The sequence below is a fragment of the Dermacentor albipictus genome, chromosome 4 (assembly GCF_038994185.2).
Source record: "Dermacentor albipictus isolate Rhodes 1998 colony chromosome 4, USDA_Dalb.pri_finalv2, whole genome shotgun sequence".
Taxonomy (NCBI): Eukaryota; Metazoa; Arthropoda; class Arachnida; order Ixodida; family Ixodidae; genus Dermacentor; species Dermacentor albipictus.
The window spans coordinates 144,689,416-144,716,372 of NC_091824.1; the positions used below are offsets into that span (position 1 = coordinate 144,689,416).

General features: G+C 44.8%; 1 protein-coding gene across 3 annotated transcripts in view; it reads right to left on the reverse strand.

Moving 5' to 3' along the window:
• Positions 1 to 5,992: 5,992 nt before the first annotated feature.
• The window catches only part of LOC135902172 (membrane metallo-endopeptidase-like 1), a 39,976-nt gene continuing 19,011 nt past the window's right edge, over positions 5,993 to 26,957 (reverse strand). For 2 of the 3 annotated variants that reach the window (XM_065432118.1, XM_065432119.1), the window contains 2 exons: positions 12,142 to 12,288; positions 5,993 to 8,591 (listed from right to left, as the gene is read on the reverse strand). In XM_065432118.1, the coding sequence (XP_065288190.1) occupies positions 8,406 to 8,591; positions 12,142 to 12,288 (333 nt within the window). In that variant the 3' untranslated portion in view covers positions 5,993 to 8,405. The remainder of the gene's footprint in view (positions 8,592 to 12,141; positions 12,289 to 26,957) is intronic. The other variant, XR_010564434.1, reaches the window with a different exon arrangement.

Sequence of the window (26,957 nt, forward strand, 5' to 3'; positions counted from 1 at the left end):
ATCCGATGCATTCAAAAAAGAAAATAGATCACTTCTAAATGAGTCGAATTGGCAATCAGGATTCCTGAAAAAAAATATATATAAAAACAACATCAGATATCAGTGTGCCCTTATTATCAATGAATTCGAAAGTCCAAATAAACAGCAGCTGCTACCTAGAGGACGTACTCGAATAGGTCTCCTGCAGCTACGCAGTACTGAGTCCACTTTATGACATCTTCAGTGACTTTCTTGATGACCAACGCTGGAATTCTATGGCAGGCATCCGTTATCTTTGCCATGAGCTAATCTGACATCTGTCTTGATAATGTAAGCACGACCTTTCAGATAACCCCAAAGAAAGAAATAGAGTGGAGAGAGGTCAGGTGATCTAGCCAGCCAAATTGCAGGCCTGTGCCTTCCAATCTATTGCGAATGAAAAGTCGCACCTAGCCAGTTTCTTGCTCGGCTGCTGCTGCGTGCAGGTGCCCCATCTTACTGATGCCACAGAAGTGGAAGATGTGACAGCGGGACTTCGCTGAAAAGCTCATCCACCGCTACTTCAAGGGTTTCGTCCACGTAACGCTGTCCAGACAGTGTGTAATCGAAGAAGATGGAACTGATTATAGCATTGACGTAAATTCCATACCACTCATTGAATGAGCAATGGTACTGGTGACAATTGCGCTTTACTCAGTGTGGATTAAAGTCACTTCAATAGTGTGCATTATACAAATTTATCTGGGCGTTTCTGCGAAAATTGGCTTTATCTGTGCAGATGATGTTGCTCAAAAAGTTCGGTGACGCATCAGCTTTTGTGAGGACCCAATTAGAGAAATCTAGGCGATTCTATAGGTTCCTATCTTCCAAGCATTGGAGCTGCTTAAGGTGGTACGGGTGAAAGGCCGTCATTTAGAATGCTCCAAACTGACGACTTAAAAATTGTTACCTGGGCGGCCATGTCCTGCATGCTAGTATGATGGGTTTGAGGCCATAAATGCTAGAACATCCGTGCATAGGCTAGGACTCAAAGATGGAATCCTCCGCTGGTGTTTCTTGAAGCTACAGGTTTGTCTCAGGTTTCCATAATTTCTGATGATAGTTGATGCGTTTGGTCTACCACTACACTTCCATGACGGCCTTGCTCTTGTTGCCATTTCCAGCTCTGAAGGCAAGGATCATGTTTTCCTTGTGCTCATTAGAGAAAGAAATGGCAACTGAGATGAAACAAAATGCAAATTTAAGCATTTGCACTGACATTGTCAATTCGCTTTTGTGGTGATAGGCTTTGAGGAAAAAAGAAAAAAAGAAACCATCTGTGCACTTTATCTATGCTAAGACAACTGCTATCACAGCTTGTTTCCAACTAACACCAAACGCAACATGTTAATTCAGCCAGGACACGGCTGATAGGGCACTAGCTCGATCATGATGTTTTTCTTTATTTCGTCCTGGCTAACTCGGAGGGAGCATGTTCGAGGGCACTGCTTTATAACGCAGGTGGGAGCGCAGTCACGTGGTATTCTCCATATTTCACAGTGTTTCTTTATCAATAGTAAGGTTTAGCACGCACTTAGTGCATCGTTGAAAATAGCGCAGTTAGATGTCCCTTGGCTGTGCCTACAAATGCCTCATTAATACTTTGATAACCATAATAGTATGTCTCGAGTTAGATAATTAATTACAATGACCTAATTAAATGTCAGTAACGAAAAAGATTACTGGAAGCCACTCCACTGTACTGGAAACAATATGCATTAAATTTTCTTCAAGTAATGTATTGCTCTATTTTAAATCTTGGTGAATGTTAGTTCATTGGGACACCCTGTACATATTTATTACCTTTAATGCAAGTGACGATGTTTCCATCCCTAATAAATGTTATAAATTATTATTTTCTTTTTCGTGAGTCGTTAGCAATATTTACTGGAAAAAGAAGCCATAGTGAGAGACATATCATTCATGTGCATTTCACATGCCATTGATAAAAGACTGCTGAAGGGGTCACTGAAATGTACAGTTTTTTTTCTTTTCAGAATCAAGAAAGCACGCAAAGCAATTTGAAGCGAGGTGAACATGCAGCAACTTATTCATTCTCTAGGCATAGGCTATCCATACCTTTAGAAATAATTGTTGATCGACTACTTCCTCCTCTTTCAAAAATATGAAATTTGTCCCGTGTATATATTTTAATATATTGTCTATGTGCATAGCACTTACAGTGTAAATTTAAAACACTGTTGAAGTGAGAAAATATAGATGAAGATGCCGCTACTGGTGCTTCTAATGCGCATGTCCTCCTATTGTCAGGGTTTGCAGAAATACAGTGAAAGTATGAATTGAAAGCCATGCAGGTCCGCCCCAACAATGATGGTCGTTTGACCATCAGGTACAAATTCATGGGGCACAATTCCAGGGCAGTCAAAAAGCACAGTCAACGTGCTTTGATATTTTCTTTGTTCTGCGGTCATTTTTTTTTGCCTTGGATATCTCAATTGTTTCACTCCTTAATCTGCAGCTACAGCTCAATTTTGTGTTCATAAATTTAAGTTTCGTCAAGGGTGGGTATCATTTGCAAGAATTTGCATTTGCCATCTTGACGGAAATATTTTTAATTTTCAAAATTTCAGTTAAAATCCGAAGAACAGACAACTTCGACAAACCAAGTGCCTTTGATATTATTACAGTCAATCGATGGTCACTGAACATAAGAGAACATATGCTCACAATCTATTAAATGTCTATCAGACCTACAGCATATATGGCCATGAGTATCGCACTTGGACTTTATACGGAACATCATGACGACACCAACGGTGGAAATTTGTTTAAAGTGTCTGTGCCATGAATAATAATTTGCCATCGTAATCAGTGCTTCGCCTTTTCAGCTAAACATACTTCTTTTGCTTACTCACCGCATGGACTTCAGAGGCAGGACTCAATATAAATCAACAGACAGGCGTCAATATAAATTTGTGAGCAAGTTCCCAAAAGATGTAATTATCCTCAATTCCAAACCGTTATGAATCATCATATTACAAAAGTCATAGTACATATTACAAAAGTGAAATAAGCCACTGAGTGTCAAGCTTGACTTAATTTTCGGCTGTTCTCTACGTTAAAGTAAATGAGAAACATTTCCAGAACTGAGCCTGAACCAAACCAAACAGCTATTGGGGAAAAAGGATCAGTTTTAAACACAGAAATTATGTCTACAAAATAACTGCATGTATAACTAAACTGCCAAAAATGCTCAAAATCACAGGTGATATAGACCTCTGCCGCAAAACTCAAAACAAAACTTGCATTACCCATTTAGTTTCTGCAACACTTTGAAACTTTTCTCGCCTCACTTTTAATTTGCGATACTTCAGCATTTTTTCACACATATATACAGGGTGTCCCAGCTAACTCGGACCAAGATTTTGCGGGGCCGCAGTGCAGCTGAACGGCAAGTATGAACACAAATTTCACAGACATGTCATCACTGCTTGGCACATACACGAAGTGACAATGTACAAAAAAATAGGCTGCGTAAGAAACCTATGCTTTCTTCAGGACAGAAATCATATGGATGTTGTTAGCGTTTATCTGAACTTACAGTACCATTTCCTTGCTCGTCTTTTTTTTTTAGTTATTAGCTGAGATAAACTAACTTTTCAAATATAGCTTGAAATATTCAGGCGTCAATTGGAAAGTTGTGGAGCTCCACAAATATTGCCCAACCCAGGCACTTCCAACTAGATAGACTTAGCATGGCCATTTTTAATCAGGAAAAATTAAAGCCCGCGGATTAAAAAAAATACCACGTGACAGTGCGCTCTGTGCATCCGAATGTGCCACGATTACAGCGCTCTCAACTGTGCTTTGTAAAAAGACATTGCTCGCTTCGCACCTTTCGTGTTGCCCACGACAGAGCTTCGCATTGTGCTTGGTTCTGAGATAAATGCCAGTGGGTTCGGGCGGCAGTTGAAATACAGCATGGCTCCCGTTTCTGTGGCAATAATTGCACGCTCACGCTAGCAGAATGCATGCGGAGGAAAAATGACAAGCTCACGAGTTCGAATTTGGGAGCAAGACGTACCCCAACAAGCAAACACGCATTATAACGAGCTTGATAATGTCTGAATTACACTGGTTGTCACAAAAGGAAGAATTGTAGACTGACATGGAAGGTTGCTTTTTAGCTTCCTGTCCATTCCTTGTCGGCAGAGAATTTGTAATTTTATATTACTTACACGCCTTTTCCATGTCATACAAAAGTTTCACACAGATGGCTCTTTTCATGGATAACAGTTGTAGAGATTTATTCGCTGTGATGTCTGTCTAAATAATGTGTTCAAACAAGTTCCCCTCTGCCATAATGCAGTATTGGCACCTTTTCAGCACGTCCGATGTAGCTTTTTTGATAACACAAGATGGTATCTCGCTGCAGGCCTCAGCAATCTCTGCCTTTAGTGCTTCTGGTGTAGTTGTAGGTTTGCGGTACACTCAGTCTTTCACATGTCCCCACAAAAAGAAGTCAAGAGGTGTCAAATGCGGTGACCTTGCAGGCCATGCCACTAGTCCATGCCACCCGACCCACTGGCGTTTGAAGGCTTCGTCAAGCCAGGCTTGGGCAAGGCTGCTTCTGTGAGCCGGTGCATCGTCGTGCTGATACCAAGTTCGCTTTAAAAATGCAAGAGGAAGATCACAGCGAAAATCTTCGACTGGGCCTTCCAAGATGTTAAAGTACCGCTGAGCAGTGAGCATGTGGTAAAAAAATATGGGGCTAATTATTCTTTTGTCAAAGATACCGCACCACACGCTGAATAACTATTTGTACAGGTGTCTGGTCTGCACCACCCAATGCGGGTTCATATCGGTCCAGTAATGCGCATCATGGATGTTGAGAATTTCTGAAGAAGGTTGCCTCATCTGTCCAGAGCACTTTGTCAACAAAATCCAGTATTTCGTCACTGTTCACAAGGATCCAATTTGAGAAATCAAGCCGCCATTGAAAGTCTTTTTCTTGCAGCTTTTGATGCAGTTGAAGGTGATATGGATGCATTTCAGCCTTCCTAAGAACTCTTGACACTGAAGACATTGAAATGCCGACCTCACCACTCATGCTGGAATGAGGGTTTGCAGTCATGAAAGCCAAAAAGTCTCCTTCAGCCTCCTCACTGATGGTCCCCTTTCTGTGCCACGTCTTCTTGAAGCTACCTATTTCTTTCAGTGTCAAGTAACTCCTCCTAATTGTGTTTGTGCTAGGTCTTCCCCCACACTGCCAATTTCGGTACACCATGGCAGCTTTCCTGTTGTCCCCCCGTGCTGCTCCCAAGGCTAAGACCATGTTCGCCTTCTGTTCGCTTGAGTACGGCATGCTTTAGGCACTGCAAACAAATTCTTCGAAACGCTTGCGTGGCACGACAGTAGTAGACAGTTGAGCTCACATGCATCTAGCCGCTGGCACAGCTTGGAAGAAAAGTGGCGTTGTAACAAATGATGCTCTCTCTTGCACAGGTTCCAGATGTATGATGCATGTTTTGTGTGTATTTCTTCTATAACACATTGACTTGAACGCTGGAAAAAAAATTGCTCTTCTCGTCATATTGGAACGAACGGCTGATGACAGCGCATTCTTCGGCAACAGGCACGAGCAGCTGATGACGAAGCGTTTTTTCGGAGTGCCGTCACCAGCCGCTGCCGGTAATGTCAGAGCCGAGCAAAGGTTGAAGCCCTTTCTCGTAAGTGAAAGGAAGGCGCGGTGCTGGCGATGTTATTACAAATTGCTAGTGAAAGGGCTGTAATGGCTGTAACACACACACACACATGCACGTACGCACACACATACACATACACGTGTGTATATATATATATATATATATATATATATATATATATATATATATATATATATATATATATATATATATATATATATATATATATATATATATATATATATATATATATATATATAGAGAGAGAGAGAGAGAGAGAGAGAGAGAGATACCAGCTTTAGACACGATTGACACAAAAAAGCACAATTATTTATTCAGCTCCAGGCATTTTAGAAAGGACAGGAGAAAGCCTTGCACAGATAATCTTTAAACGGTCGCTGAACCACTCGTGACATTTTGAACACACTTAAAAATGATCATGTATAGAATGTTGCGATGATCATCTTAAGCGAACATGGCAGTGCCATGCACTGTGGGAAAGCCACAACTTTAAAAGAAAGAAATGTAAAATCTCATGATTCTCTCTGGGATTTTCTCATCCCTTTGTCATTCCAGCCTGGACATGAGCGTGACGTTGCCAGGGTAGAAGCTTTCTATAGGTCAATTGATGAAAGACCTGAGCCGGCTGTGTTCTGGGAGGGGAAAGTGGCTCGCACATTGTGTGCACTGCTAACACTATGTTTAAGTGGCGCTGGCAGTGCATGGAGTCGGTGAAAGGGGACAGTGAGGAGAGGGTAGCGAAGGCGAGCGAGTAACCGTGTAATTGGCAAATCAGTTCTAAGGTAGCCCGCAAGGGGGAGGAAAGTTCATGGAAAGAATATTGTCATCCACCCGACCTACAAAGGGTGCAGTAGGGTGGCTGACAATTTTTTCTTTCCCGCAGCATAGTTTGTCAAACACACGTAACTTTGCCACTACAGGATCATTTAAAACTCTTTCAGGCTGGTACACTATATAACATTTATGAGCTAAAGTGGTTTGGGGGTCCTTTAAGGTGCATCATTTTTGTACCCTCATATCTTGTTTACATATTGCACTTGAAATGACACCACTCAAGTAACTACAAATTAAATTATTGCACTGCAACTTGGCAAACAGTGACGTTGGTGGGACATTTGGTATATACGAACAGGCAAAATGGCTCCCCTTTGTGAACATTTCGTCGTTCAAGTTTTCCTAAAGAATCAAATTCTGTGTAAATGTGTTATAAACTTAAAACCAATTGGATCTCAATAATGCGATTCATCTGGATTTCGGGGTCATACGAATTTGGAAGTCCTGGTCAGGATGCATTCCGTACTATGCTTTCCATTGTGAGATACCTAAGCACATTATGTCTGCAGTAGACACAAATTTCTGAGCCACCATGAGAATACAATTGCGAAACTGTGATACAACATCCTGTATTTTCACAATTCTGCAAGAGAAGGCATAACTGCACCGGATTGACAGTGCACGCCAGATGCTACTACCACGCATACTTTGGATTTCTTCAACCAATAGCTATCGTCACGAACAAGAATTTCTTCCCTACACTTTCGTATTGTGATTGCGATTTGACAGAGATCATAAGAATACTTTCTGTACATGAAATTCAAACAAGGAAATTGATGGCCCTCCGTTTTCTCCACTGATCAACATATTTCTAGCCCACTGTACCTGTGAGAACGACACGGTGACCACATGCATGTAGAGCAAGAGGGCTGAGATTGGCTGAATGACAAATTCACCGGCTGCCTGCGGGCGAGGCATTCTTATTGAACGACTGGAAGTTTCTGTGCGAAAATTGGCTGTACCATGCGTTTGCCGAAGAGGTACCTCTCTGCACCATCCACAGCCTTCCTGCAGCAGAATATAGTTTGGAGCAGTGGTCACTTGGGTCGGTCTCTCCCCCAAAAGTCCAACAAGTGTTGTTGGAGCCAAAAATGAATATCCAACAATTAATAATATTGAATTCTTGAATCGAGTAACGAAAGACTATTGAATTCGTATTCGAAATAGAATATTCGTCCACCCTCGTACTTGGCCTTCTGTGCCAAGAATGGTCTGGAGCATTGTTGGGGGATTCGCTCCTCTGACTGACAAGCGTGGTTGTTTGGTCTATTCTATACTCTCACCGACAAATTTCCGTGGCAACGAAGGGAAAGCTACAGAGGCAAAGCACGCACGAGAATGCTCTTGAAGAAAGTCCTACATTCTTGTCTGCATCAGATTAAGCTGAGCAAAAGAAGACAAACATATTACAAAAGTGAAATAAGCCACTGAGTGTCAAGCTTGACTTAATTTTCGGCTGTTCTCTACGTTAAAGTAAATGAGAAACATTGCCAGAATACTTGGCTCAGTAACACACGTGCAGAATCTCCCCTCCTGTTGCGTTATCTTCACTGCCACAGAAAGATGGAGTTGTCAGCGAGTACAGCGCTCTGTTCCAGGTGCACTGTAGCAAAGGCAGTAACAAAACGGGAAGCCTGATCGTCTCTTTGCCGCTACAAACATGTTTCAGGAGTATCAATAGGACTTAGCAAGGTAGAGCACAATTATGTCACCTTTCCTGCCTTTTCTGAGAGCTATATACACAGGTGCCACGTGGTTCTGACGGTAATGGTAGCAAAAAGGACACTCAAATTCGAAACTTGAGTGTCCAGGGTAGCATCCAAGAGTGGTGTAACTGTAGCCCCCGGACTACAATGGCACCAGTGGTTACGCAGACAGATGACGGCCGCTGGCCTGATGCTGTGTCCCAGCACTGCAGCGTGCCGATCGCCGCTCGGTCACGCAGAAGACGCAGAAAGGTGCACAGATGGGCCGAGGCGCGCCTCCATCGTTCTGCACCCGGCTTGCCGACAGGTGCGCAATGTAGCCCGCAGCCAGCCGGAGGGTCTCCACCTGTACGTGCCGACCCCGTTATTTAACTGTGCACATGTGGCTGGACAAATAGCGGTTGCGCGACTACATTATCCGGGTAAGATGTCATATCCATCTGTGAGACTTGTGTTTGCAAAGCAGATGACAAAGAATAACATGCAACAATGAACACTTGCAGGACGACGCATTGGCTCGTACGCTCATACTGTTGTTTTACCGTAAAGCAACTGCCTCATAGCAACTGGCACCAACTGCCGCCCTTTCCCCTGAAATGAAAAAAAATTATGTTGCCATATCTGTGCAGTTTCGCTTGTAAACTACAATACTGTATTTTTTTTCCACAGTTTCGATAGGTCTTGCAGTGACTTGGCTTCTTTGCAAGGTGCTCGGTAGCACTCACCGAGAAGAGGCGCAGCCCCTGGTGCCATTGGCGTAAATACTATTTAATGCACTGACTATAAAATGGATTGAACTGCATATTAAAGAAGTAACTGCAAAATAACTTTTTGAGTTGGTGTTTGCTGAACAACATAGTGTAGGTAAAAAAAAAAATGGAAAAGAAAGGTTCTAAGTGACAGACAGAAGTGAAAGAAAGACGGCGCTACTCGGCAAACTTATGCAAGCAATCAAGACATTCAAGCAAACACCTCTCATGCTGTTGTTCTTCTGCTTTTCTGGCTGTGGAATGGTTCATTGCTGCCAAGTCGTGCTGTAAAGTTCTAGGCTCAAATCCATATTTAGGCCCTTTTCGTAGCACATTGGCGATGTCTTCCAGGACGTGCGCATTATCGAATACATGAAGCCTGTTGTCGAGCTGTTTGTTTTGCTTTATATTTTCATGTAGCATCAGTAGTTGGACCAAAGTAGTTTTCCACGAAGATTTAGTCAATTGGTGGACAATGCATCCGAAGTTTTTTGGCTTTTTGGAAGCTAGCCACTCTGAGTCTTGAGTGAAGCAAAGTATGTGTAGCCTATCATAGTAAGGTCCATAGTAAATATGGGCTTGAGCCAAGAACTTCAGTGCATGACTTGGCTGCAATGAACTGTTCCATGGCCAGAAAAGCAGATGTAGAACAGTGTGAGAGGTGTTTGCTTGAAGGTGCTGATTGCCTGCATAAGTTTGCCCTGTAGCACTGTCTTTCTGTCTCTTGTGTCTGTCACTTAGTGTCTTTCTTGTTTTTTTTTTTTGCACTGCAATATCATGTCGTAAAGAAATAAAGACGCAATACTCGACAAACATCGGCTCTAGCTGCAATCGCCACCGTGTTCTTGCCAATCAAATTGGCCCCGGCGGGGCAACGCTCGCTTGCCACAATGGCCCGAATCAGTCTCGATGCCCATTGACCTTTCTTGGCGATAGCAAAGTGCACGCTTGGGCTATTGATGCGCGGAATGTCACGTGACCCATCTGCCACCGCCGTCATCGCACTATCGTCACGTGGCGGTGGCTGTTGCTTCACCATGCCGATTAACAATCGGCTGACTGTCTGCAATCCCGCCAGTGTCAACTAGAGCATCAATGAATTTTGTCAAAGAGTTCGAGGTCGTACCGTATTTACGGAAATAGGGCCGCATTACGGGCGTTCGAAGTTCTCAAAACTTGCGTGCGGGACTGGCGCAAACAGGAGAGGCGTTCTACACCGGCGGCTGCTACGTACGGCGCGGCCCCTATCTTGAAAGCGATCTGCGACGGAGACAAGAGTCAACGCATCTAGGCGCACCGCACTGTGTTCTCGTCGCTTAGTTCGCGTTGAAGCGAAAGGCCGTACAAAGGTCAATTCCCTTGCTCCTGCTACCGCACTTCCTTGCTCCAGCGTTTTGATGAAAAGTTTCCGCGGTCATTGAGTGAGAAGTGTTCATGTTTGCTTGTGCGCACGTGACGCCATGCTTGTTAATTTAGCTAGTAAGCGAATGTTTAAATGTCTATACGGTCGATAAAACTACTATCCTTACTTTTGGTATAGCTGTCTACTAATTTGCTATCGTAATCGAAGCTTCGCCTTTCGGGCGAAACAGCGACGTTTTTTATTTGTCGCAACTGTAGTGCATAGGGAGCAAATCCTCGTTTTTTTTTTTCAAAATGAGAGAAAGTTGTATTTCTATGTGAAAGAATGAGGTGCACGGTGCTGTAAAGGACTTTTCTTTTAGGTCATGGCAAACGGGTGCGTTTTTTTCTTTTTTCTTTGGTCGCGGAACACGGGCGCGCGTTACAATCGACGGTGCGTTAGAATCGAGTAAATATGGCATTTCTCGTAATTGGTGCAAAATTTCTGGATATGACTTCAGTATACTGTTCGGCTTCAATCACGCAATTGGGACATGTGCCATAAAGTGAATGACTACAACAGGAGTCCTTCAATAGTAATAGAAGGACCCTGGTAATAGTATTGGAAGACTCGATCGGTTACAAGTTTGTTTCACCAACTTGTAAACTTGTGTAGCATCTCATTGCGATGTGTTGTGCAATTAATCTGCCCATTCGTGTTAGTGTTGGCGTCTGGCACCACGTGCAGAAAGGAATTTCAACCGACCATCTCTCACCCTGCCTCGTCGAAATGAGGCGTGACTTCGCCTGCTTTGGTTGGCGTCCCGCACCTCGTGCAGAAAGAACTTTCTCTCACCCGACCTTCTTCCACCAGGCCTCGTCGAAATGAAGCGTGACTTCCTAATTCGCCATGACCATTTCGAGTGTCTGCCGGTCTGGCGGAACCCCCGCAGTGTACAGGCCTCTTGTGTGTCTGTGTGTGTGTGCGACATTAAGAGGGAACCGTTCCTCGAACGGCCAAAAGGAGAACTTCCACGAACCAGCAACGCGCAAGCGTCTACAATTCCAGGAGGCAGGACGGCCTCCTCCTTTCAGCAGGCTTTCAGTGCCGGTCACGTGACGTCGACGGAAGCAAGAGCCCTCCTCCTTTCAGCAGGCTTTCAGTGCCGGTCACGTGACGTCGACGGAAGCAAGATCTCTCCCACGATTGTAGAGAGCCTATTTAAGGGGCTCCGAAATGTACTTTTGATCACTTCATGCTCTTCTCATTTCTTTCACCAACTTTTGAATAAACCGTGCAAGTTTCGCACTAGAAGTCGTCTCGCCCTTGCTTGGTCGCCATGGTCTACCGGATGCCTGCAGCCCGCCGACAACGCCACGCTACCCACTAAGTAACGTCAGTCGAGCTCCGATAGGCAGGTGCCGCTACAACTCGGCAGCAGTACCTTACGCTACCCTGGAATACGCAACAGGGTATATATAGCTGAGGTGACAGAATTGCGCGACCTGCCGCATTGTGAATTTTTTTAAGAGCATGTTTCCATAATAAAAAAAAATATAACAAATCACCTTGCGTGGGTGACACCACTCGCGCAAATACACCCTCATGTATTCTCGTGCGGAAGTACCATGCCTGGGGACGTTCCCTACAATAGTACAAACAGTACAAACAAAGTTTACATGGCTTCTGTACGGTTCCTGATACTTATAATTATGTCCCGCGGTCCTACGGCACTCGTATAAAAAGATATCAGTAGACGTGGGAAGGACAGGGCAATGTAACGGATGCAGCGGCAAAGACGTCACCTTGGACAGCCTTCTGTCCTTTGGCTCGGTCGGGATGAGCTGACGCAGCGCTATCATAGCGGCATTCACAGCGGCCGCACCGCCACGTTTAGTGGGACGTCCGGCTTGGACCTCCGGTGCGTCACCCATGGTTCCATACGCGTGGAACTGTAAAAATAAAAAAGAGGTACCCCGTGTCATATACTGTATAAGTCGCAGCCTTGTTTGACTTTCCACACAGAAAAGCTGTTAAAAAAATAATAATAATGAAGCCTGATTCGTGTCTGAGAATATGAACGCGGAAAAACTAACCCCGTACGTGAATATTTTACTGAAAGCAGCCTCCAAATTTAGGGTTCCAAATTTTGCTCAGACCCTTTTCTGTGTTACATGGTGAGGGCAAACGCAAAAACACCAAAATGTCGGTGCACGCGAACGGACATCATCAAGCAATGCGAGGCAATACCTATTCTGCCAACTCTTGCAATACGCGATTTCTTATGCGGTAGCTATCATCAAATCAAATGCTTGCACATATGGGCTGTCTATAGCATCGCTGATCTTAATTGCGAGGTGAGGTACGGAGATCAGCTATTTATATGTATCGCGTCTTCTCTGTAGCTTCTGCGAAGAGGCTGTATTTTTTTCGAATCGATAAGCCGCCCTCAGTCAGACGAAATGCGTCCAAATATCGATTTCGTTTGTGTATATAGATTGAGTTTCACTGAAACACCACTACACAGTATAACTGTAGCTACACACGTGTTATTGATATACGCCTGTGTGCATACGCGCGCAAATGACCGTTCAGAGCATGTATTCACCATCTTCTTCGAACTGTAGGAGTTGAGGACGGACTTCGGGATGAAAAAAACTTGGGAGGGTTTATTTTACATTATTTACAAGGAGACGTCAATGAACAGTCTTAGAGTCATTACGGGCCGGCAGCAACTCGGACGCTGCGGCCCGTCGCAAGAAATTCGAGAGAGGTGAATCCGGGAATGCTCTACGAATCCTGGAATGCTCTGCTGCTGCTCCCGGTCTGCGTCTATTAAACCCTTCGAGGTTTGGAAGACGTGTCATGTTCGGCCAATGGGAGAGTCCGCTCAGATGCCGCCATTTTCGGCCAATGGTAGGCGCCCGTGCGGTGGTGTCACACCCGGCGGCTCCCTGCGGTCTTGCCTTGCCGACTTACGATGCTGACTTACGCGCCGTCACAAAGGCGGACGGGGGGGGGGGGGGGCGACGCTTGGGCCCCAACTGTCCGAGGGCCCCCTACTCCCGGCGGTATGTCCTCGCTGGCTTGCAAATGCCCTCTTCAAAGGCGACCGGTGCGACGCTGCCAGGCCTTCCGGGTACATCACAGCCGTCTGGCTTCGGGACTCACGTTACCTGGAACAGTGCCGGGCTATCCCCTCACTTTCTGGAAGAGCCAAGCATTGAATAGCTCCACCGGCGGCGTACGAAGTGGGGGCCTTCAACTTGTTTGCACGTGCGCTCCTCTCGAATGTGCTTTCGGTGTTTCTGCGCTCCTTACTTAACAGTGGTGCGATTCGATGTGGTCTCCAGACCTCGAAGTAGGCTCAGGAAACAGCCCCATATCTAACAGAACTCGCTACCGGCCGCGCCATTCAGCATCCCGGCACGAACAGAGAACTGCCAGTCTAATGTACTTGAGTAGCAGGACACGTGTCGCGCGTCTCGATAGTCGCGTTAGTGGTAGCGTTTGTCTTGTGTGTGCTGTGTAGTTAAAATAGTTAAAAGTAACGATAGACGCCTGGGGATGCCAGTCGCATTCCTGTTGCGGAGTGATGCTACATCACTCTGCCTTGACTCTACCACCGCATGTCCCCTGTCTTTTGAAAGAAGGGGGTGCGCTAAATGCTAGCCTGCTTATATTTCTAGTTTATTTGTCCCCAGTAGGCTATTTTCGCACGTGGTGTGAACCGGGGAACCGCAGCTGCACGTCGTACACACGTACGTCAAGCACGTTTCTTTTTTTTTTTTGCGTGTATATGTACTGGAGACAACCAAATCAAGCAAAAGCTAAAAAATGTTTGGGGTCTTACGTGCCGAAACCAAGATCTGCTGATTATGAGGCATGCCATAGTGTGGGACTCTGGATTAATTTTGACCACCTGCTGGGGTTCTTTAACGCGCACCCAAGGCATAGCACACGGGCGTGTTTGCATTTCGCCTCGGGACGCGGCTGCCGTGGCCGGTACGTGATCGCGCGACCTCGTGCTTAGCAGCGCAATGTCATAGCAAAGACACCTAGAAAAAAATATAGGTGGCTTTGGCTATAGCCGCTAAGCCACCACGGCGAGTAGCAAGCACTATAGATTACGCGCAACGGCAACAATAAGCGAAACGTTTCTAGCTTTTCCGAAGGCAAGCGGCAAGGAGATATACATACACTGTGGGTGGGGGTCAGAAACCGGACTGGGAGAAGGGGAGGTCACAGTGTGGACTGTTGGTGTTCCCGCCTGCTTAGAAATTACACGGCATGTACAAGAAATGGTCGATAAAATTTGAGCGAGGAGAGTCGAGTAAGGATGAGAATATATGTGAAAGGTTCACTGCACGAGAAAGGTGATTCAAAATAACTTGTCCTTATGTTAGCTGCATGGTGCATACTTGGTAAAGCCATTGTAACAAAAAAAAAAGAGAAAAAAAAAACAGACAGGAAGAACGCAAAACACAAGTCTAGTGTTCTTGCTGTCTGTTTTATTTGCTTAACAATGACTTCACCGTGTTTCTAGATGTAGGTTTTATCGTATAATACCTCCCCCTACTAGTCATTATCTATGTGTCCATAAAGGTGCGAAAACGTTTTTATTCAATTTGTGGATTATGTCAACAACCAAGAAGAATGAAGAAAATTGTACGCTTGTCTCACCACCCTACTTTTCTTTTTCTATCTCGCATGAGTATATATAAATTAATTTTCTATATATGTATGCGTACACATCATAGTTAAGTATTTCTTTTCCCACGCGTCCGGGCAGACGATGCTTCGAAGTGTCTTCGTTTCTGTCCGGCGAAACTTTGCAGTCAGGAAGGCCAACTTTTCTAAAAGTAGGATACATTGTCTAGCGGAGGTCGATTATCGGCTAGCTCGCCTCCATTTCTCATCCTTGCGCGTTTAAATAGACTCGCGAACTGAAGTGGAACCTTTAACTCTCCTCGCTCAAATCTGACCAATCAAATCTTGTACATGCCATGTAATTTCGAAGCAGGCGGGACCACCAGCAGTCCACACTGTGACTGCCCCGTTTCTTAGTCCAGTTTTTATGACACACATCCCAACACTTAAGGAAACGCACGAGTCTCTCTTGTTTGAAGTTTATGCGCATCGGTGCAGCTGGCCTGCGCGCTATGGCATGGCCCGCGAACACCCCCATCGTCTCGCGGGCCACCAACACTAAACCTGCCGCAAGATCTTTATACGGGTGCCGCGACGATGCTGGCAGGTCTCACGTTACCGGCGTTTGCTCGAGGGCGTTAATTCACCGCCGCAACGGCGATTCACCGACCTTGCGATGCGTTAGCCCACAACGCATTCCAAAGAACGATGTCGAATGTGCCGGCGGTATAGCCGCTGAGCGACGCGCGCGTGTTGATGCGGCTGCTGGACTTCCGTTACGTACGCTCGCTCGAAGGTTTAGAAGTGCGCAGTTCTACGAGTACCATCGGCGTTCCGTCAGCTGTGAAGTAATTAATAAACAACCTGCGCAAGTGTGACGCATGTGGCTTGTGTGTTTTCACGCAGTTGCGTTCGGTGCTGCTGAGACCTTACGCAGCCCATCGCAAAACTGATTATGACAGCGAATGATCATTTTATTCCAGAATATCTCAACCAAAATGTGTACGCTGAGAGGAGTCATACTATATATATATATATATATATATATATATATATATATATATATATATATATATATATATATATATATATATATATATATATATATATATATATATATATATATAGTTGAGGAACGTCACACACACAATGCGTAACGAAACGTAACGATGTAAAACATTGCTAAGCCAGTTGCACCGCATGGCGACCATGTTGTGCTAGCGGTTGGTGCTTGAATTTTACCGTTCGATCAATCGCTCTTCAACCCGGCACTATTCACGTTGAAACATCGGAATGAGTAAAAAGCGAACAATTCTAAATAAACGTAGAATACGACGTATCCGGGAATATGCGCGCACGCATTTTCGGGCACATCTTTAGCCCGACCGGTTATAATTGTAACCTATACAACATCTGACAAAGTTAAAACCACGCTATAACTTTCCTTTCTACACGTGACGTCATTGCACCACGACGGAGGGGGTTCTACAGCTCATGCCGTCTCCGTGCATGGTTAAGTCATGCGTATTTAGCCTAAAGGCGCTCTGCTTAGCAGGCATGCACGCAGAAAGCTGCATGCCTATACGGTGTGGACTTACCTACGTTAGCCAAACTGTTCAACGAAAAAAATTTCAAATACATGGTGCAAGATGCAATCATAAAATTTACGGTGTTTGGTTCTCAGACATGTGACGACCGAACACCATATATAGGTCTTAATATTGTACCTTGCAGCGTGTTTTATAAGTTTCTTTTTGCTGAAGAGCCTAACGCTAGCTGGCACACCCTATGGCTGCTTCCTCCGCGAACTTTTGGATCGTGTTACTATAGTACACAAAGATGCCACATTGCGCGTTTAGGTGCTCACGTGCAGCTGAAGCGCTCATTCATTGTCCCTGTTGCGTACTCCAGACAGTTCTTACCGATGGTACGGGCACAGATGGAGACAGTGTGGGACTCGAGCGCTCCGTTGCAGAGAAAAGAAAAAAAAATTGTATTAACACCGGGCTGAGTAACTGTATCAGCCCGGCCATTCTTGTGGCTTCCGTTGGTCACAACTAATTGTCTTTCAAACTAGCCACCAACGCACGTACAGGGTTTCCCAATTAGTTTTAGCCAGAATTTAAAGATATGCCGATGCACTCTAAGACAACGGGACCAAATGCATGTTGCTGACTATTGTATGGAGCAAGTCACACTATCTTTTGTATTCTGCTGAATTGCATAATTAGTCAAGAAACTTGTGAAGCAACGAAGTTAGGCAAAAAAATTCAAATTAGAAAGTTGCAGAGCGGTTTGCAAAACGTCCGATTAAACAGTTTCCGACTTTTTACTTATTAAGTATTAGCTGTTTTCTGCTTACTGCAGGTGCCCATGAAACACGCACGCACGCACGCACGCACGCACACGCACACACACACACACACACACACACACACACACACACACACACACACACACACACACACACACACACACACACACACACACACACACACACACAGGCACGCGCGCGCACGCACACACGCACACACGCTACCACGTGACATGCCCGCCTGCGCGCCGTTATTGCAGTGCTCCCAAACGTTCCGCGTACAAACGACCATAGCATTCAGCCGGCTGTGCTGCCGCTTCTGCATCTGCAGTATATGGGCGGAAAACAACTAATATTTACTAGACAGAAAGTTAGAAATTCTTTTAATCGGACGTTTTGCAAACCACTCAACAATTTTCTAATGGGAATCTTTTGCCTAAATTCGTTGCTTCAGAAGTTGGTTAATTAATCTTGACTAATTATGCAATCAAGCAGAATAAAATATATAGTGCGACTTACTCCACATAATAATCAGCAACGTGCATTTGTTCGCGTCATCTTAGAGTGCATCGGCATATTTGTAACATCTGGCTAAAGTAGCTGGGACACCTTGCATATAAATTTCTTTGCATTGCAGCGCACGGAATCAGCACTCTAAATGGATGTGTGGATGCAGTGCTTATTTCTGCAGATAAACACAGCAAATGTCTCTGCAGCGTTTATTTGAGCGTCGCGCCTGCAATACTAAGTACGCGTGGACGTTGGTTGAAGAATGTTAACCCGAGTAACGCACAATATTTTATTAAATTATCGATGGTGATTAGCCCATCACGTGGCCTAATCAAACACGAGTCGATATAGTGTACTTGCATGAAGTTAACGCGTTTTTTTTTTTCCATGACGTTTCCTGCCTCAGGACGCGCTTCGCATTACACTCTGGTTCGTGTCATGTGTAATTGCAATATTTTTTTTTCGCTTTCGGTGCGACCGAAGGTCCCCCTTCCGTTACATTTGTGGTCGCCTTATTTACGTGAAAATACGTTATTTTGCCGCGACCTTGCTAGTTCGTAGAGTGGCCGAACCACTCAATATTGTTAAGAATGGCCACCTGCAGTGCCGGATTGCCGCCCGCTTACGACTATGAGGGCAAGATACCGGGAGCTTCGCCGCCAACTTCTAGCCACAGCGTGACTAAATCGACCTTGTGACGGAATGAGCTCGGCGGGCAAACTATTGTTCCCAAACTCCCCAACGCGCTACCCGGAACGGCTCCGAGTTCTACGGGGCCCCTCTGACGTCGGCTCCGGACATAGGAACGTGTGTGCCTTTGTGTGCGTAGGCCGTCCTGCGGGAGGCGGCTAGTTTTGCGATGACGAAATGAACATTCGCCGCCTTGTATCGCCGGCGGACCGAGCGTTTAAAAACTGCTGTTGTGCGGATGCTCGACACACTTCTCTTGAGCAGTCATGTTGGACTGACACTCTCTGTCAAACAGTCACGTTAGACTGATATAAATATTGTAAATAAACCCATATTCCTCGTTCTCGATGAGAAGCAGTCCTTCCCTTCATCAACGTCCTCAGCGTGGATAAGTTGGACGACGGCATGGGCCAGCTACCTTCTAATTCATGCCCTACTCCAATCTTGACAACGGATCACGAGCGACGGGATTGAGCCCCCAATCCTGACAATATGTTTTCTACGATGGCACACTGCACCTAAAGCGTCACCGAAGCTACCGTGGCCAAAATTGTGTACTGTGACCAATTTGTAAAATGAACACGAAAGTTATCAAGTATATCGCCAGTCGGTAACATGTCGCAGTTGTTTAATACATAGAAGGTGCCACGTACGCCTTTAGTTTATAAGAGACCAGCACTGTAATTTCTGTGTCCGTTTGTAGAGTACATATACCATTAATACACTGACACGCATTGGCGTTGCACGCATTGCCCCGCAGCGCATGACGGATATATTTTTAGGGAGAGGGAAGAAGGTATATGCACCTCTAATGTAATCAGCATGCGTATTTGGCACAGATGTCGAGATTGGTGCTATATATAGTCTCCGACTTATTTGTAAAATAGAGGTGCTCCGAACTCTGCAATATGCCCGCAGTTCAAAGATAGAAATTGGTGGGTAACGTTTATCATTTTTTGACAAGCAGACATCCCGGAACTAAGCACTTACAAGTGGCGAGAAAGAACAGGTTAAATGCATGGCATTGGAAAGACGCATATGCACAGGATAGATACACACGTGCTCGCCCTTGTGTACGCAATTCCTGCGCCCCGCCAGTTGCTGGAGATGGTAAGACCCAAGAATGTATTTGGAACCACCGAGGACGAAATGCAAAAAAAAAAACGAAAAAAAAACGAAAAAAAACGCTTGTGTAACTAGATTTACAGGCATGTAAAAGAACCTCAGATGTGCCCCACTATGGCGTGTCACATAAGGATATCGCGGAGTTTTGGCGCATAAAAACCCCGAATTGAATTAGGACCGATTATAGCCGACCTCTCGTGTTTAGCTTGCATCTGTGGGTATACGGCAGGAAAGATGCACGTGGGACAAAACGTCGTTCGTGGGCACTTGATCTGCCTGCGTATGTCTGCTGCGTTTCGTCAGGTTTAGGCGCCGGCTGAAGACACGGGAGCGAGGCCGGCCGTCGGCGGCGGTCCGTCAAAAGGAAACGCATGGGCACACTCACCGAGCTGGCCGGAAACAAGCGACGGGTCCACCGCGGGCGCTTTTTTCCTTTGGGCAGGGAGCGCGCAGTGCAGACTGCGGCCGCAGCCGAGACGGCTTTGGCCGGCAGCTGGGCCCGCGCCGAAGTTAGCCCAGCCGGTGGCTGCGGTCGCCAATGCCTATTCGCCACCATCCTTCTCTACTGGTCCCTCCCTCTTTTATCTTTCGCCTTTACGGTCTTCGCTGCAAACGGGAAGACTCCAGAGGGGAAGCTGGTGACAAGCAAGCAAGCAAACGAGAGAGAAAGGAACCACGCAGTGCGCTCTGTGGAGCGCCGTTTTCCCTCCACTTATCAGGACGACCTTGAAAAGGCAGCAAGATTTGTGGCACTTGCTGAACTCCAGGAATGTGCGTATAGAGTGCGGTGTGGCCATACGCACTCCCCCCTCCCCCTTCTTATTTTCTTTCTTTTCTTCTATTCTGCCCACCTTCTTTAAGGGCCTTTCTTCCCCTCCGTCCCATTCCCTGCAGAGTAGTACGTAGGCGGATGTAAGCTGCCACTGTTTTTCAATAAATAGCTCTCTCTCTCTCTCTCTATTGCGCGTGTGCGCTTGTTCTTCGCACCCTCCCATGTGAATGTTTATTTTGCACTGTCTGTTACAAGTGTGCGTGCGTGTGCGCGCGTGTGCGTGCGTGTGTTTCATTTTGGAAATTCAGATATTTGATCGCGCCAAGCGTATGAGATCTGCGCGCCTGCACTTACGTGGATGGTGACGACAGATCATCATCATCACCATAATCATCATCATCAGTCTATTTTATGTCCACTGCAGGACGAAGGCCTCTCCCTGCGATCTCCAATTACCCCTGTCCTGCGTCAACCGAGTACAATTAGCACCCGCGAATGTTCTAATTTCATCGCCCCACCTAGTCTCCTGCCGTCCTCGACTGCGCTTCCCTTCTCTTGGCACCGATTCTGTAACCTTAATGGTCCACCGGTTATCTAACCTGCACACTACATGACCAGCCCAGCTCCATTTTTTTTTCTCTCTTAATGTCAATTATAATATCGGCTATACCCGTTTGCTCTCTGATCCAAACCGCTCTCTTTCTGTCTCATAACGTTATGCCTAACATTCTTCGTTCCATCGCGCTTTGCGCGGTCCTTGTTGTCAAGCTTCTTTGTCAGTCTCCAAGTTTCTGCCCCATATGCGAGCACCGGTAAAATGCACTGATTGTACATCTTCCTTTTCAATGATAATGCTAAGCTTCCAGTCAGGAGCTGACAATGTCTGCCGTACGTATGCACTCCAACCAATTTTTATTCTGTGAATTTTCTTCTCGTGATCAGGGTTCCCTCTGAGTAATTGAGCCATAGGTAAACGTACTCCTTCACAGATGCTAGAGGCTGACTGGCGATCCTGAACTCTTGTTCCCTCGCCAGGCTATTCATGATTATATTTGTTTTTTTGCATATTAATACTCAACCCCACTCTTACCCTCGTATTCAGAGATATGCATCTTAATTTGAAGCTCAAGCTTGACATGATATAAATAACGCCTGGTGTGAATGCGCCCAACACGCTCATTGCGTTTCCTTTGGTGCGTTCAGGACCGGTCATTTAAATCAAGTCACGCGTGGGCTTCAAATAAAGATGTATTTCTTAATACGGGGGTTTTTACTCTCTCTCTGTGAAGGCCCTCAATCATCTGTTGCAACTCGTCTCCAGTGTTGCTGAACAGGACATATTTACTATACTAAATACATGCAAGTGTTATTTAGGGTAGCAAATTAAGAGACGAACAAAATTTGACCATTTCAGTCACAGTATACGTATACGCTGTACACGACAGTATTTACACCTTACACATACGAAGCGGGGCCCGTATTCACAAACACTTACGCTAGAATTGCTAGTAGGAAAATTCCGGCCGATTCCGGGGCTGGGCAAACTTAACGAAGATGGACAGTCAATAACGAAGAGTACGCATACGAACGAGAAGCTCTGTGAATTCGGCCCCAGTTAAGGAAAGCTCTGTCTCTCAACGTAAAAATATTTTTATTTGGAATACCAAACAATATTTGTGGTGAGAATTTTTTTCAGTTATTCTTTAAAGTGTACCGCCATACATGTATTTTTTTGTGTGTGCTTTATGTCTCCGTTCATTTCGCACTTTAATTTTTCTTGAATTATACATATGTATCGGCTATAGCAATGCTACAGTTTGCTGAACAGCTTTGCTCCGACAGGTTGCGCTAGCTTTTCTCTTAATGTCGACATAACCAACCTTTCCCCCACGAATAAATATCGATTAAGCTACATGTAATCGACGCTTACACGGAGCGAGCAATCTTCACGCCGAACAGCATGGGTGCACTGTGGAGTCGCTTGAAAAACATGAAAAAGAAAAAGTGAAAGAAAAAGTGAAATTCTCTAGTGGCGCACATCAGCTTGTGGCACGGCTGCAGCGCCGGCGCAGCAAAAAGCGAGAACCACTGCAGGCTGTTCATGTTGAAACTGTTCCTGTCACGTTGACATATTACAGTACATTTCGACAATATATGCGCTTAATCAGGCATACTGCGTCGATACTTCCAGTGCTCCTCCAACAGCTTGTAAACAGTACTGCAAGAACAGTTAGGTCACGATATAGTATCAGTAATTGTTTCACAGCTACTTTGCTAACAGGGCAGAGTTGCTGTTGCAACAACGCTCAATTGCAATGCTTTCAAACGAGCTGACGCTAGCGAGCACGAGGGCATCGGCATGCTTGTTTGCTTGCTCCTCACTTATGGCGCTTACCCACTACGGGCGATTGGCCAAGAAGCCGGCGGTTGAAGGTTAAAGGGAAAAAGAAGCACCTAAACATTCATGTTAATTAAGAAATAGGTTTACGTGGCAGATACAGGAATAAAAATGAAGGTAATTATATATAAACAGCAAATTTTGTGCTTCTTGGGTTGTATTATCATAATTTCGAATACACAATCAGCGATATTTTTATTTAGAGGTTAAAGGGAAGGCGAGAGGGAAAGACCTAAACATTCACGTTAAGAAATATGTTTATGTGGCAGATACAGAAATAAAAATGTAACTATATATGAACAGTAAATTTTGTTACTTTTTGGCTTGTATTAGCATAATTCCGAATACACAATCAGTGTTTTAATCATCTATCCAATTATTGATTTCGAAAATCAACATGGCAGCTTACTTGTGTCACAATGATAGTCGCAAATGGCCACGCAGATGTTCCTCTGGCTAAAGTTCAATGAAGAAGCCCCGAAGGAGAGGATATTTTGAGTAGTTTTGAGAGCAATACCCAATTTTCGGAATGGAAATTCTAATTTCTTCCTCTGATTTATAAATCGACGGCATGCTATTAGAAAGTGATCAATGTTTTCGGGTTCCTGGCAAGTATAGCACACACAGGGGACGGGGTGCCAGACCGGGCCTGTATAGGTAAAAATTTAATGGTGGGATACGGCATCGTAATTTTGTTATGGAGATTCCTAATTTACGTGTGGGACACGATTTATTGTCCCGTGAAAAGGATAAATGATTAAATTGTGGGCTCAATCCCATCGCTCGTGATCTGTTGTCAACCTATGTCCGTTATATGCATAACGGACATAGGTCCGTTATGCATATAACGGACCTATGTTGATGTTGCAACAACGCTCAACATCAAGAGATATCCGCGCAAGCGTGTCTACCATTTCATTTTAGAATGTACCACGATGGCCTGGAACCCATAGCAACCGCACCAGGCTTCAGTTTGAGGGGATTAATGATTTAAATGTATTGGCTACAGTAGGTGTCTGAAGATGAAGTGAGTGATGTGCATACTGACAGTGAAGCAGTCACTATAACCGCTGATGAATAATTTGAAGGAATTTTTCGAAGGGCCAAGATAACGAATGATAGTTCAGCCAGAAATGTGGGTGGGAAATCTGGAAGGCGTGTAATTTATATGACCAGAATACTGACTCGGAGAAAATACCAACACCCGCTTTCGCCTCACTGACGCATCAGTTGCGATCACATGATCTATTCCTAATTGCGTTAAATGACCTTGTAGCACGGCATTTAAATATGTAGTGCGCAGGAGTTTGGCATTTGATGGAAATACGTATTATCAAATTCTATTTTTATTTTAGGCAAGGGCTTGCCTGGACAAATGATCTCGCGTACATTAACGTTCAGTGGATCTAGCCCAGGTTGTACAAACAAAACCTGAGGTCCACGCAAGCGGGATCAATGCTCATCGAAAACTGCCCTCATTTCACTAATAAATACAAATTGTGGTCGTCTCAAAGAAGAGTCGTAAATGGTTAAATACGTCTTTACTGTTAGAATGCGGAATCGGCAGAGAAGAGTAGACAGTCGTGCTTCTTGATATAAAACACTGTTAGCTATATATGTATACAAAATTTTGGCAAACCAAGACAATTCCGGAGAGCCTCCCGCTCTAGAAGAACCAGGGGGTTAATTTTGTATGCTGGCCCACAAGAGAGTAGCACGCACCCAAATACCAGTATCGGTCGAACGTACAGGCGATAAATCATTATTAGAGTATCCCTGCGTAGCCCAGCGCGATGTCGGCCAAGTCTACTTATCATGGCCAAGCCTGCTTTGCATGCCAACAGCGCGCGTTGCCCTGGTTTAACATGATCAATGCGATTTTGCCAGCCCAGGTTTGCTTCGTATATTACACCTAGATATTTGATAAAATAAACTTGCGTAATTGTTTCCTGACGGTATTGGAGAGAGATATTAACCGCTTCATCCAATGGAAACAATCAATGAACTTTGTTGACATTAAGTGATATTCAAATATCTGCAAACCAAGCTTCAAGCGTTCCCAAGTATGATTGCAGTGTTCTTTGTAATGAGTGAATATCACTCGCAGACGCAAGGAATGCTATAGCCACGTTGGGAACAATAAATTTTTTTATCCTTTAAGACTTATGTATCCACTTTATAATATACCGAGGAAAACTCATGCTATTTAAAGCGCTAAGGAGTATGACATGTTCTACGCTGTCGTATGCTTTAGATAAATTCAACGGTCACTAGAGCTGCATACTGCCGCCTTTGTCGAGCAAGCGTCCTAAATCGACCCAGGTCTAAATCCTATCTGACATGGGATTAATAATTTGCCATTATTTCACAATTTCATGATACGAATGTGCAATATCCTATTAATTTTATAACTTTCGAAGTTAGTGCGATTGGCCTTATATTATCCATGTTCATTCCCGCTCCTTGCTCTTTAAGCAAGTGGATTATTTTTGCGAGTTTCCAGTCAGGAGGTATCCAGGCGTTCATGAAAAGGCATTTGGCAAATCTGCAAATGCGTTTCTTTTCTTTTATTCTTTTATAGCTAATCACGTTGTCCGATGTCTTGAAAGATGTGAAGACTCGTAGGAAAAAACGTTGACACGTGTACTTGTTTACCTTTCACCGGTTACCCCTTTTCACCGTCAAAGAAATGTCGCTCAGCTCAGGGCGCGCCTGTATCAGAAGTTTCTCGAATGTTGTCGACGGTTCTATCCGCTGTCTGTTGTCACTGAACCTTGTGTAATCTTTTGTATGCGCGGTGAGAGTTGTGTAGAAATTTCTGGAAGACACGCGGGCACCAGCGATTATTCTGGAATCTTCGATGACTCATGTATAAAAGCCGACGCGCTTGCCTCGTCGATCAGATTTTCTACTACCGCCGACTGTGTTCGCCACTTTGTTGCGCTTTGAGAGGCAGCCTGTTTTTCTGGGTACAGGTTAGCCCAATAAAGCTACTTTCGCGATTCAGTTTTGTTACTGCGTGCTCAACCGTCGCTATACCACGTGACAATATGGAGCTCGAACACGCGTGTGTGAAGCGACGCTTTCCTGAAACTTTCGCGAAACGGTTATCTATACGCTGTACAACTAAATTTCTTTACTGTCAACCTATGGAACGTGTAATTTCATGCAATGTTTATGCTTATCCACTTCGAAGGTGAACTTTAACCTCATGCAATATTTATGTTTGCGTACAACATCGCTCAGAGGCTGTGCCGAGATGCAAGCATCAAATCAGGCGGACTCATGCACAGGGTCAGACGTCTACGCAGCGATGTCATGAGGACGAAGGCGATGTACGATGCCGTCCGAAGGAATAATGGCGACGACAGGTGTACGCACATAGTGGTACGACAAGTGTGTAAAAACATTTAAGCGTTTGTGTCACAGTGGCATATACCCAGTAGCCCAAGAATGGGGTAGCCCAAACATAATTGAGGAAAATAAATATAGCCGTTTAAAACCATGCGCAATTAATGCCAACTGCAACGATATTTCGGACCACGTAAAAAGCCTAGCTGAAGATAATGTAAACGTATACACGCCTCTATTCATATGTACCCCATGAAGTAGGAGCAGAATTTCAGAAAAAGTGGAATTTCAAGAAAAGTTTGCAGGTCTTTTTTTTTTTTTGGTGGGGGATACCGAAACTAAAAAAAAATATGCCGCCATTACTGCTCACCGGAAGTGACGCATGACCTAGAACGCGCACCTGCTCGCAACGTTGCCGCCTCGGCACGACCTCTGAGATAAGGCGGCGCCCACGGCGTGCTGAAAAATCCCAGAGGTGACGTACTGGGACTTGAGTTATAACGACAACCACCAGGTGCACGCATCGTCTGGTGAGATGCTGGTTAAAGAATGCTAAGAAAACGATGCACTTATCAACCCTGCGTTTTTTCCAAGATTGCTTCAGTCGTATGTACTCATTTAGAACATATTTAGCCAAAAATAGTTTTGTTGCAGTTGACCTTTAAGAGGCGTACGCGCTTTAGAGATACTGACTAGTGTAGTAACTATATTTACAATTATATGGTTTGTTGTCTTGTTGTATTACGTAGTGCAGAGGTGCGCTCTATGGCACTATTTGGTCGATCGTATTTGCATGCTATGTGGGGCGGAG